Source organism: Pinus tabuliformis, chromosome 3_2 (genome assembly GCF_031772625.1).
Source record: "Pinus tabuliformis cultivar Carrire ecotype Pingquan chromosome 3_2, CPIR1, whole genome shotgun sequence".
NCBI lineage: Eukaryota > Viridiplantae > Streptophyta > Pinopsida > Pinales > Pinaceae > Pinus > Pinus tabuliformis.
The window spans coordinates 1,086,364,793-1,086,378,395 of record NC_142302.1 but is presented as its reverse complement, the minus strand read 5'-3'; the positions used below and the strand labels follow the sequence as shown (position 1 = coordinate 1,086,378,395).

General features: G+C 36.7%; 1 protein-coding gene across 1 annotated transcript in view; it reads right to left on the bottom strand.

Annotated features, from left to right (window-relative positions):
* Positions 1-1,993: 1,993 nt before the first annotated feature.
* Positions 1,994-13,603, bottom strand: part of LOC149184456 (MICOS complex subunit MIC10-like) — a 119,950-nt gene continuing 108,340 nt past the window's right edge. The window contains exon 3 of the mRNA XM_089417492.1: positions 1,994-2,678. Within this exon, the coding sequence (XP_089273618.1) occupies positions 2,664-2,678 (15 nt within the window). The 3' untranslated portion in view covers positions 1,994-2,663. The remainder of the gene's footprint in view (positions 2,679-13,603) is intronic.

Sequence of the window (13,603 nt, the reverse complement as noted above, 5' to 3'; positions counted from 1 at the left end):
AAACCCTGGATGGCACACGTGAGATTTTTATGGTGATTTTTTCCTTCTCTCTCTTTCGCTTGAAATGACTTCTTTTTCTTGTAAATTTGGCTTGCAAGTGACTTCTTTTAACCCAAAACTCAATTCTTAGTGATGACTACAATCTAGACTTGCATCAACTCTAATGTGCCCTAATTCTCCTTCACACATCTGAGAATGATGGCCCAAAAATAATTCCCAAAATCCAGATTCTTCATTAGAATTTTCTTCTTCTTCTCTGGTTTTAGGTCTCCTTGACTTCACTTGATCGAACTTCTTGTGAGTTGCTTGGATCGTCTCAAATGCGATGGACTTCCCTCTCATATATAGGCTTCTAAAGAGCCTCATTAGGCCGACATGTCAACTCTAGGAGGCCGACTTCAATGTTTGATAGGCCGCCTTGTTGCTTGCACGTTGACAAGGTCTTTAAGGGTCTTTGACTCTAATTTTGACTCAAATAATTTTTTCGTTACAATATATAATATGCCCAAAAGGGTCTTCCATACATGACAATGGCTCTCATGACTTGTTGAGTCAAAGACAAGCCCTAGAAGCACTTGATGAGTGATTGACCTATAAATCAAATAACCTTGAGCATGAAACACATGCCTCAAGAATGACAATAATGATTTTATTTTTCTATTTACATCAAATATATAAAATCATGATTACATATGTAATTATTAAAATCGAACCTAGTTACATATTTCAACAAATAAGACCCCATAAAAAAATTGAAGGGCCTATAACTGATTTGTGTATTAATGTATAATTCTCTCTCTACAATAATTTAAACCTTTATATTTCCATTAAAAAGCACATATTGCACTTTTAATGCAATAAATTTTAAATGCAATAAAAATGTGGCTAAAAGTTAAAAACAATAATTTAAACCTTTATATTTCCATTAAAAAGCACATATTGCACTTTTAATGCAATAAATTTTAAATGCAATAAAAATGTGGCTAAAAGTTAAAAACAATATTTAGTGCTGTTATAAAACAGTAAAGCCTCTTGTCTCCCTCGTCCAAATACATAAATATTTCCACAAGGGCCAACCTCACGTTATATATCTTTACCTCGTACCAGAATGCACATTTCTGTAATTATTTTACCTTTCCCTCCCACATTCAACCTTAATCTTTACCAGTAATATTTCTTGTTATTTACATCCTTCAAGTATTTCAAAGCCATAACAAAAAAATATAAACATTAATTACCCTTACCTCGTACTAGCATGCACATTTTTGTAATTATTTTACTTTTGCTTCCCATAGTCAACCTTAATCTTTACCACTAATATTTCTTGTTATTTACATCTTTCAAGTATTTCAAAGCCAGAACAAAAAATACATATTAAGCGTTAAGAAGCATATTCAAGTAGACCAAATCCATGCATGCTTTCTTCTTATTGTAAAGATATAAAATCTTTGTCAAATAGGCTAAGCCTATTATGTTGCCAAACAGTATGTCGCTATTAAATTCAACATTCAAGTAAAACATAAAGTTTTCTGGAAATAGACAGTATTCGTGATCTAGCATTGTTCGCAAGAATCTCTGATACACGAGCTACAAGCTTTTATGACATAACCCTATCTCTTGATAAAATTGCTTTGGTCAAAAAAAAATAGGTTGTTTTTCGATTGTGTTACTGTTCTTATTTGGTTTAATTTCTTTAAATCGTGAAGAACAAAATTGTGCCACATTCATTCAATCATATGTACATGACTTGCTCGCAAAGCTTTGGTCCAGTCCAATTCGGTTCTCATCATACTCCAAAGCAAGGAATGTTGGGTCTGGATTTATTATACTATATTTCATTTTCTAAGAGACAAACAATCACAACACCGCTTTCTAACCAACTACTAGTTAAAGTTGTGATAGCTAAAGCCTTGTACCTTATCAGCCAATGAGTAGCAAGAAGATAATTGCTGTTGAAACAAGTTGTGCATAATAATCTAGAACCGTGATAATGTGTTTTAAAAGTCGAACTCTTTATTTGCATGCGGCCTGACAAAAGTAGCCTCGTAATAGTAGAAGTCAGAATATTAAGATTAGAACTACATGCTGGACGCATTGAGTCTATTATTCAACGGGCTTTCCTTTAACTGTAGAACAAAGGTAACCGCATATTTCAGATGGTAAGATCACAAAATAGGTCCATGGAAGATTATCAAAATCTTCAACACTATCAGAAAACATGGTGGTTTATCAGCAAAAAGAACAGGCACCACTCCAAACCCTCATAAACCGAACTTGTCTCGTTCTTAACCAAAGTTGGTGGAAGTGATTAAGTGACTAAAGCTTGCTAATTCTGTTCATACTATCCCTTTGCTGCAATGCTTATTCAATAAAAGAGGGAAAAGGCTGAATCCAACCTATTGCCTTCACCCTGAAGGCAATACTGCTGTTAATATTTTCTAAAAAGTATCTTCCTGCTAAAATTGTATTCAATCTCGAGTCTCAATGTAGCAGCAGCATTAGAAATCATAAATTCGACCCAATCAAAAAAATACAATCTGGTCCATCAACCAAGGCCAAGCAATATAAGAGATGACGTAAAAAAACTTATATCAATGGCAATAATTTTGACCTTGTATAATAGCCATCTATTTCAATTAAATAGACACCTGCACGTAACAGTATCAGTGCGCCGTATCCTGCAAACCAAAAGCCAACATGTCAACTTAACTAACAAATATTAAAGTTTAATCAGAATCCTTTTCATGAGTGATTCTTCCATTTCCCATATCCCTGATTTATGTATACTTTTTTATATAGTTTAAATCTATAATAATATAATTTACGTAAAAACTTCTCAAGAAACTCTCATCAGCTAATTGCAAAGCAGAGTGAATGTATCATAATCAGTTGTATGATGTATCTGAACCCGCCTCTTATCCAACTACAAGTCATGAAAGCACAAGTAAAATTGTCCTGCAAGGTAGCATCCTAGAGGCTTAACAGAAAGGATAGATTTTAAGTTTCAACTCATTTTACACTAACTGCTTCCAAATTTGATAATGAAAATAAAGAACACAGTAGTCTCAGCTTCCCTCAAATATTTGTATACTAATAGATTGTGCTCTTGCACTAAAATAATCTAGTAGTTTTTATTGTATAGTATCTGTACTTCACCACAAAGGTATATAGATAAATCTCCCTTCATAGCTGTTTCTCAGTCAGATTACTTATAAAGTGCAGCTACAAAAATATAAAAGCCATGTTTCTTAAGGACAAAAAGAATTGATACCTTTTAGCATCATATTCAAAGCTTTGCGGGGTAGATAAGACTTACCTGATAGCTATTAATGTTCAAAATATCAATGGCCATTATAATTATTAGGATAACATTTGGTGTGTAGAACAAAAAGGGCAATGTTTGAGGTGCAAAAGAAATGTTCTCAACACATAAACACATCTCAACAATATCTACAACCAGAATGTCAATCATGTGGGCAATCCCCAACTCTGTATCACAGACAACGAAGAATTGACAACATTGACTGCATCTTACAATTATGACATCAAGTTTGGCAAACGTGCTAAAGCAAAATTAACTACAAAGTACAAACATATAACTTGGGAGAGTTATGCACAATTTTTCTGCAGTAAAAACTTGTGGCTCGATGCCATGGTCAAAGTAAATAAAAGAGGAACACAATGGAAATTCAGGCACCCAAACACTGTAATTACAGCCACTGCCTAACTAAGTTCTCTTCATTCATTGTTCAATGAGACTTACCTGGTGCTAAAACAACGGAATAACAGGTTTATTGCCTGCTCCAGAAATTTCATCACTATTTGGTTATCAGAATATACTCATATCAAAACACTGGCATTGATTGTTACTAAAACATACATGTAAATTATACAAGTCTCAAAAATGAACCTCAAATTCAGCCCTTGGGTTGGACTTGGGGCTTGAACTTGCACCTTGGTTGAAAACCATTGCTGCAAAAAAAAAAATTAAAAAAACAAATCCATAAAGAAAAAACGTTTTTCATATATTCAGAAGCATAAACCCTCGAAAAATAGAAGAAATAGTGGGAAAAAACTAAGAAAATGAATGCTTCTTATCCAAATTATTTTTTTGTAGTTGAAGCTACCCCAAAATGCCAGAAAAGACGAGAGATATGGCTATAGTTGAGCCAAAAACCAAGAATGTCATAGCGAGAAACTCCGCACTTCAAATCTGCTTGTGAAATCTCTTTCTCTTGCTGCTGAAATCTCCTTTGCTTACTGTTGAAAACGCCCTAGCTGAAACCACTGCTGTCTTCTTCTTTTCTCCTTTCTAAAATCGTCCGTCTCCAAGTGAAACGACTTGCTCAATGCATGTGATGAGGGAATGAGGTGAGAGTCTTTTTATAACTTGTAAGAGCCATCTAGAAGCATCCAAAAGATATTTTATTCGCCCAATAAACTTAAAAAAAAAAAAAATCACAACTTAAAGGTGGAAAAGCGGTCGTACGACCTGGAAACGAATTTCAGGCCGTACTGGGCCACGTTTCCCCCACGTGAAACATGCCAGTATGGCCTGAAACACGTTTCCAAGCCGTACCAAATGTGTTTCCATGTTTCAGTTTCGTTTCAGCACAGAAACGCCGTTGGGACCAGCGTTTCCTGCAACATAGGTCCCAACGAATCACCATGAAAAAAATCAAAAGAGAAACCCTAGATCTGCTTAAGATGTGCTTGATTAAAGGCCGTGGAGATGAACAAAACTATTACGTTGAATGCCTCAGATATATGTGAATTTGTGCCTCGGAGTCTGCGTATGAATGTGCACTCAAACTACTTCAGATGAATTCAAAAGGATCCCAAGAAAACATCACAAATTTTCCAGTTGTAACCTCAGAATATGTACTTCGGATTGAGCTCGAGCTAACCCATAAAGGAGGTCGACTGACCTAAGAAACCGGTGAATTCCAAGACCAGAAAACAAAGAAAAACGTGCCAACACCCACTATATTTTTGGTCCACCCTTAAAATCAGACATTGCTCCACAAGGCCGAAATAATCTCTGAAATAATTCTCAAAAGAACAATGCGGGAGATATGTTTTTGGAGGGCTAATATACCCTATATATATACTTGATGAGAGGGCTATTGGAGGGGTCGACTAGGCCTTAATTAACCAAAGCCGACCTAATGAAATTTGAATTTAAAACTAAATATAGAGCCAAAATGTGAGGTTGACCTCTTTTAGAGCCTAAATTTAATTAGAAACCATAAAAATAAACACCTTTGACCATCTTCGTGGATGAGGTTAAGAAAATTAATTCAAAAACAACTTCCCACATCATCTAGCATTTGGGGACTTTAACCATATGAAGGCGGCAGCGATCTATGATTGAACATATCTCCTCAATCGTGAGGAGTTACGAGGCATGCCACATATCGTTAGAATTGGCATGACAAGGACTATACAATGAGGGTGACCTTGACCACAAAACTCTTGTTTTGCCTTGTCATATTTGTCATCAAAGGCGAGGCTTCTTATGGCACTTCTTGGGTTGACATCAATGACAACCATATTTCAACATATCAAATCTCAATACCTTAATCTTCTTCTCAATCTATTTCTCCACGAGAGCTTTGAACTCTTGAAATCGACTTTAAGACCTCACCCTTGGCCTTCAGTAAGTATACCCAAGTCTTCCTAGAATAGTCATCTATCAATGTCATAAAGTACCTAGACCCTGTGATTGATTCCACTGCCATAGGACCACATATATTTGAATGCACCAAGTCCAACACTCCTTTGAACTTGATCTCGTTGTGAGGAAAGGTTCTCTTAGCATGCTTACTAAGCACGCACCCTTTACACACGCCCTCCTGTTCCACCTTAATATCCGAAAAACTTGTAACCATCCTTCGTAACATAGGAAGAGCCTTGTAGTGAAGATGTCCCATCCTCTTGTGCCAAATCTCGCATTGGTTGTCTCTATCATGTACAAGGGCCTTCACTGGCTGACCTCTCAATAGGTATAGATTTTTCTCCTTGCTCCCCATGACTCGCCTCGTGCTAGCATCATCCCTTTTCCACCTAATAGCTACTTCACCTCACATGAAGCTGACCTCTAGTCCTTTGTCCACCATGGTCGAAACTAAAAGGAGATCTTCTCCAACCCTAGTATAAACATCACCTCCACCTCCATGATACTCCTTGAGACAATCTAAAACTATATGTTGCCAATTTCGTATACTACATACCTAGTTGTTGTCACCAAGGTCCACATGTAAATCTCTAAGCTCCTTGGCCATACTATGAAGATATTCAAAGATCTATTCATGTGGCAAGATGCTCCATTATCCACAAGCCACACCCCTTGTAACAGTACTAGAAAGGCATGACACCAAGGCAAAGTTCTTGAACTTCTCAACCAACTCATCCATTTGTGTTGAGGTTTCCATGGATGTCTTCCCTTTGCCCTTCTTCTTGTTGGGACATTGTCTGGCATAATGGCCAAACTTGTGACATGCAAAGCACTTAACATTGCTAATGTCCTTCTCCTTCTTTCCTTGCGAAAGATCCTCCTCCACCCTAGCTTTGCTTGGCCTTCCCTTGCCCATCTTAGCTTGCACAACAAGAGCAAGTTCCTCATCCCCACATCCACTCCACCATTGTCCACTAGTTATTGAACTCTCCAAAATTTATTTATGGATGAAGTCATCTCACTACCAACTCCAATCAAGAAGTTGTCTAGCAAGGATCCCCTCCACAGAGATGGTCCATTGCTTAGCACAACCCTTCAAAGCTACCTTCACTAACTCTGAATCACTCACAACTTCTCCCACAACTAATAGCTCATCACAAACCAGCTAGATCCTAGTGAGAAATAAGGTCACGGTCTTTGATCTGTTCATACGAATGTTGTTAAGCTTCTGTCTCAACACCATTTTCCTATTCCCATTTATACTCTGGTATAGACTAGTCAAGGCCACCTACATCTTATGCGTTGTGTCCTTCCCTGTTATGTGAGGGATCACATGATCCTTCGCACCATCCAAAATAATTCCCCTTGCCTTCACATCGTTCAACTTGTGTTCAATTGCTTGGACAAGGTTTGTAGGAACCTAGATCTTCGTGCTTGCAAGTTCCCACAAGTTGTTCACCTCCAAAACAATGGAGATTTGTTCCTTCCATGGACTCAATTGACCGGCCCCTTCCAACCTGTCTTCATAACTTAGACTTCATGACATATTGCTTGATCAACCTTGGCCACAAAACCCTAGTTGCAAAATAAAAATTTTGTTATTGTAAAACCCTTATTATCTTTGATCTCTCCCCTAGAGATTTTATTGCTCTGATACCATGTTAATTTTTCTCATATCAGAACTAACTTATTTTACTTCAACAACTTATTAAAGCCCCAAAAAATATTTATCTCAAATATTTATGAATTTGCCAAATATTAAATATATTAGTATAGTAACTTAAAATGCAATGCGAAAATCACAAGAGAATCAGCCACAAGAACAAATAAATTTGACCCAAATTGTTTTTCCATCACTTATATTAAATCTAGAAAATAATGGCTTTTGACCCATAAAAAATTACTTAAAGAAATAGCCGCTAAAGGGAAACTTGAAACTCGCCCCCCTAAAAACTATGGCTACCCAAAAACTCAAATGTTGAAGTGGAATCAGCCCCAAGACAAATTTGGTCTCCTTGGAGTGCTCTCAACCCTCTCTCCCTGCTCATGGTCTCTCTAAAAATCATATGACCTATGCACCTGTCAAATCAACCCAAGGAAATAACTCGACCACCACAACAAATCAACTCGTCGGCTCGGTCCTTCTCTTCTTGCTCAGCTTCGCTTGAATTTATCCGAAAATACTCCCGATAATTCCTCATCAATCTTCTTCATTCAACTAGAGCCTCTCCCACTCCTCTTAAAAAGATCACTTTCAGAAGTACATAATGGTGTCTTCACCTCTCCATTAGATTCACTTTATCACTTCATTAAGCAAATAATCTCTAACTTTAATCTCAATGGCTAGGATTGCATCATAAGCCTCTCTTGAGATCAATGGCTGAGATTAAATCTAAGTCACTTTAAAAAATTTATTATTTATCCATAGAACATTTGCTTAATAGTCCACAATAATTAATTACTCCAATTATCATACTTTTCCTAAGGTTAACCTTGGGAAAAAATAATAAAGTCACTTACTCCACCAAGCGAGCATCTAAAGAGAGAATCAAACTTCTTCAACATGTTAAGACACCAAGCCAATGTAGAAAACCTTTCGTAGCTAAAAAATTCAACATGATCCTCTTCAACTTCAATGCAATATCCATCTTGAAAACAAGGCGTTTGCTTCCAGCGTAGTAGTTTGCACAATTGTCTTTGTAGAGTGACTTTGTTGATTGATGACCATTTTTCCCTTTTCTTGCCTATGAATCCAATCTTTCAATATTAGCACATCAACCATCTTGACAACTTAAATGTCAGCGTATTTTTCATGAAATGTATTGACTATCTTTATTAAATTAACACACCTCTCTTTCACGAAGCACCTTGGACTAGCTTTATTAAACTAGCACAACTCTTCTACTTTGAGCCCCTTATGTTGATCATTATCAAAGTTTTTCCATTTCATCCATATCTGCATCCAATCTTCTTCAACTTTATTGCATCAACCATATTTGCAATTGTGGCGTTTGCTTCTAGGCTTGCACATTGACACTCCTTTGTGTCAAAAGAAGTTGTCATTGATGTCAAAGGTTGTCCAAATGAAAAAGAAATTTACATATTCAAATAGCACATTTTGAAATATCGATTTTGGATTTTCAAAGCCCAATTTGGATACCCCATCTTGGAATGTATTTTTCATTCATTTACCTAGTTCTAATGGAAGCATAACATATATGGTTGGAAAGCTTATTCCAAGACCTTTCCAATGGTATATGGCACTCCGTCTAACTCCTCGTGGTTGAAGAGAAATATTTTTTGAATATTTACTATACATTTTGCAAGTTGCACAAGCCAGTCCATCCAATGGACAAGTCTAGACCTCGAATGCACAATAAATAGACGTGAGAAGGAGCATTTCACGTCACTCGGTCAAGCAATTTCGGATCTGTTCAAACAAGCAAAGAAGAGAAGTTATGAGGTTCATACCTCATGAACCAGAAGTGAAGAGGAGTTGATTTGGAGAGACTTTCTGGGGAAGGATTTTTGAAGCGTTTTTGGCTTATTTTGGAAAGGGTTTTTGGCTTATTTTGGAAGGATTTTCGGCACATTTTTTGAAGGTTTCTGGTCCTGGTTAAAATATGATTACAGACCTGTTCTTGAGGGTCGAATACTATCCCCTTTGAAGGTCGAATTTCAACTCTGTGTAGAGGGTCGAATTCCAATGTGGAAGGTGAAGTTTCAAGCCTGTCATGAGAGCAGTGATGTGTCCTTGTTGACACTAAATTTCAGTACCAAAGTTTTGGTACAAAGAAGGCCAAACTCAAGCCTGTTTTGAGGGCCAAATTTTGTTGTGTTTGAAGGTGAGTTTCAGGGCTATTTTTGAATATTTAACATTGTTCTCCATTGAGGAGGCTGAACCCTATGGAGGAGGCAAAAGTTTTAGAAGTCAAGTTCTAATTCTCAAGGGTCAAGTTTAGGTGCATTAAAATCCAAGTTACAATCTTGGTTTGGGGCTTATTGAGGGCGCGTTCAAGGATCATGTGTTGAGGTAAGTTTTGTTGCTAAGAAGGTTGTGTTTGGGAAACTGGGAGCTTGTGTGAAGGACAGAGGAGCAGCTGCTAAGAGGGCACACTTTCTTTGACTAATATTGACTCTTGTACAAGTTTTGGTGTTGATAAATCAAGGAGTTGGTGCTTCCTTTCAATTGGTGTTGATAAACCAAGGAGTTGGTGCTGATAAACCGGGGAGTTGGTTCTTCATTTCAGTTGGTGCTGATAAATTTGAATATACTCTTTACATATATTAAGAAAACCATTATGCGGTTTTTTCCGCTTTGGGCTTCCATGTAAAAATATTTGGGCTCTCTATATTTATGTGCTTTACTTTATATTTGTGGATGCATTTACAAGTTTTTGATGTTAAAAATTGTTAATACTGATTCACCCCCCATCCCAGTATTGTTGAATATTCCAAGACTATTTTTACAGTCTGTTATCTTGATCATTGTCAATGTCTTGCATTTTTTGTGCCTCTACAATGAATCCTTTTCAAACTTTAGCTCCATGCTATTATGCTAGCATATTCATGGTGCTTCCTTTGACATATGCATATTTCAGGTCATGTGTTACTTGGAGCACTAGACGAGTTTTTTACTCTTTTAAAAGAGATGCATCAGCTCTCTTTAATTTCTTGAAGCACACTTCCATCGATCTTTCAAGTTGCAACAACATTAGACCACTTTTAGCTTCTACATGATTCTTGGATTGTTTGAAGCATTATTGTGGATCATCGACAATTTTTTGCCTTTTGGAGCCTCTGCATTCATCTTTCCAACATCCGCACTTCCAGTTCTCTTGACAATTATGATGGAAATTTGTTTTGCTTCCTTTAGACATGTAACTCTTACGAAGGAATTCCACCTTAGCATGTGTTGTTTAGAGTTATGTTTTCTGGTTTGGTTGGAGAACTCTTGATCTTTGACACGTGTAGCGACTTTATAATATCACTTCCAACTTCAACATTGCCATTGGCTAGGCATTGTTTTCCTACAGCTTGCTTAGTATCAAATTATACAACAACACCCTACACATAAAGTACATATGACATCCTTTTTCATCTTTGATCTGTTTTAGATGCGAAAAAAGTTGACATTAAGGGGGCATACGCATAATGCCTCCCTCCCTCTCCTTTTGCTACTTTGTAAACCATTTTTCCTATCCCATGTTGTTTTTAAAGGGGGTTATTAGTATATTAGACATTAGGGGTGGCTTAAAACAAATTTTGTCTAAGTACTATTAAGTGTGCTTCTAGTGTGTTTCTTTAGTGTGCTTTTGTACTAGAGTTATCCAACAATCACCATTCTATCTTGTACATCAATGATCTAACAATCCTCATATTCTAGATTGTATTGACACTTGATGTGTCCTTTCACCTTATTGGTCCATTTGTTGGTGATGTTGATGTAATGCCACATTACAAAGTAGAATATTGGGATAACAAAGTATTGTACTAGATGTAGCCTTTCTTGAATAGTAATACAACTTACTTGTTCCTCTATGGATGTTTCCCTTTTTGAAGGTTTTACCATGTAAACATTGTTGTCTCTATCTTTAATTTGTTGAGTTATTACTCTATGGTGCTCGCTACTTAATTGCCCACCTATTGATTTCCAACAGCACAAGCCCCAAGAATATGAGACCTTGAATGAAGCCAATATGGAAAGGTTAATGGGAAATATATAAGCCAATATTGTCAAACAGAAGCCAACGGGAAGATGATATATTGGGTGAACAATGCTTGTGACAATGAGACCAATAATGGCTTTGAATTTTATTCCCTTATCACCCTACAATCTCACTTTTTGTCTTTCCCTTGGGGATGCTTTGGAACCCTCCTACATTTCCATTATTGCTTGATGTACTTTTGATACCAAATGACTTAATTTAGTTATTTGTGGTTGTCGTATCTTGTTATGAATATAATTCATAACAAGTGAGATAGATAAAATTAATATAAATATTAAATAATTAAATATTGGTTATGTTAAACAGTCATTAAGTTAAGTGAAAAGGCATGTCTAGAAGACATGCCCAGTCATGAAAGGACACCTACTTAGGTATATATAGGCGGGTCCTCATTGTAACAATCAACACATATACATTTTTATATATAAGAAATTAATATTATTAAATACCTCGTGTATTTTTACATTAAGTCAACAAGCTATCGGTTTTTATGCTTCAGTGGTATCAGATCCATGGCACACAATATAATCATGCAGGTCTTTGAGCATTGTTCGCCGCATAATGTGCCATTACATTCACTCCAGAATGCGTTGAGCAGTTTAGCAAAATTCAAGAAGCATTTCAGTGTTTAAAAAAATCATTGCAGAAGTTAAAGCATGTCAAAAGGAAATCGATAGTAAGGAATATGATAGCAACAATGGAGAAACGAAACAAAATCAAGATGAGGACTATATTGAGAAACAAGGAGATGTACAATATCATATCAACGAAGAAGAAGTCGTCAATGAAAAACTACCATCTGTGACTCTGGAGAAAGAGCAAGCTATTGTAGATATTGACAATGAAAGGATATTAGATTTATCCTTGTTGAAAGATGTCAATGAAAATCTACCATCGGTGGCTCTTGAGAAAAAGCAGGGTTTTGAAGATATAGAATTTATGAAAGAGGATGTAAAACAGTATAAAATGAATGAACAAAATGAGACTAATCAAATGAACAACAACCTAAAAATTTATAGAGAATGCAAGGGAGGATTTAATGGTGATGAAACACACCTATAAACAGATATTTTAAAATCAACCATGTAAGTTATTGGAATAGAAAACTACAATATAGAAAATATAAACTCTGCCCCAAGACATTTAAACTTGAAATACCAATCCCCATTAAAAATAGTAGAATAAGAAGACAACAAGGCGGATGCAGAGAGGTAGTATCAATGCATAGAAGTATTGATAACAGGCAGTATAAAGAGTTCTCTGGTGACAGTGAAAGTGATGAAGCCGAAAAGAAGAACCCAAGCCATAATTACAACAGTGTTTGGTTGCTACATCTGAGAAAATTAAGCTCAACAGGGGCTAGTTGTCCTAGTCGTGTAATTTTTTACTCTAATTTTGTTGGTAATCAACAAAGGGTATCAAATGTTAATGGCAGTCATACCTTGGTTGGATTTGGACAACCTTCTAGGCAGAAAGTAAATTCAGTAGATTATGATGGTAGACAGAAGTTGCTAAATCAGAGAGCATTCTATACGAATTCCTATTTGACATCTTCAAGACAGCAACTCATGTATCCAGACCATGTTGGGGATGATTTTACTTCATATATGTCTTCAAAAAAAAAGGCAACAGGAATGGGAAAATCCACTCCAGGTCAGTGACCCCAGTTAACTGTTGTCAAAGAAGAAATCCCTAAAACAATGGGTATTATGCAGAGAAGCAACAAAGTTATATCCAAGCTTATGGATGAAATACTAGACTTTTCAAGACCATAGTTCGATAACCTTCGCTTGAACTCTAACAAATTTCTCCTCCCGGAACTCATTCATGTAGCTAAAATTTTGCTTGAGCCCGCTGCCACTTCTAAGGGCCTTCAATTAACCTTCATGGCACACCAAAGCCTGCCCCAAACTGTTGTAGGAGACGAGATTAGGATTCTTCACGTTTTGCTCAACATTGTAGGTAGTGGCCTTAGCTGGCCAATCTCAAAGGAATTTACAAAGCTTATGAAAGGGAAGATTTGGACTAAGAGTGATGCTGTAGAGCACGGTACGACCTACCATTTTATCTTCCCAGTCGAGATTGTTCATAATTACGAGCACACACAAGATCCAGCCACCGATGTTGTCTGCAAGTCCGAGGACGTGACTAGGAATGTGCCGACGTACAACCCTGTGATGGTCTGTCGTGCTGATTG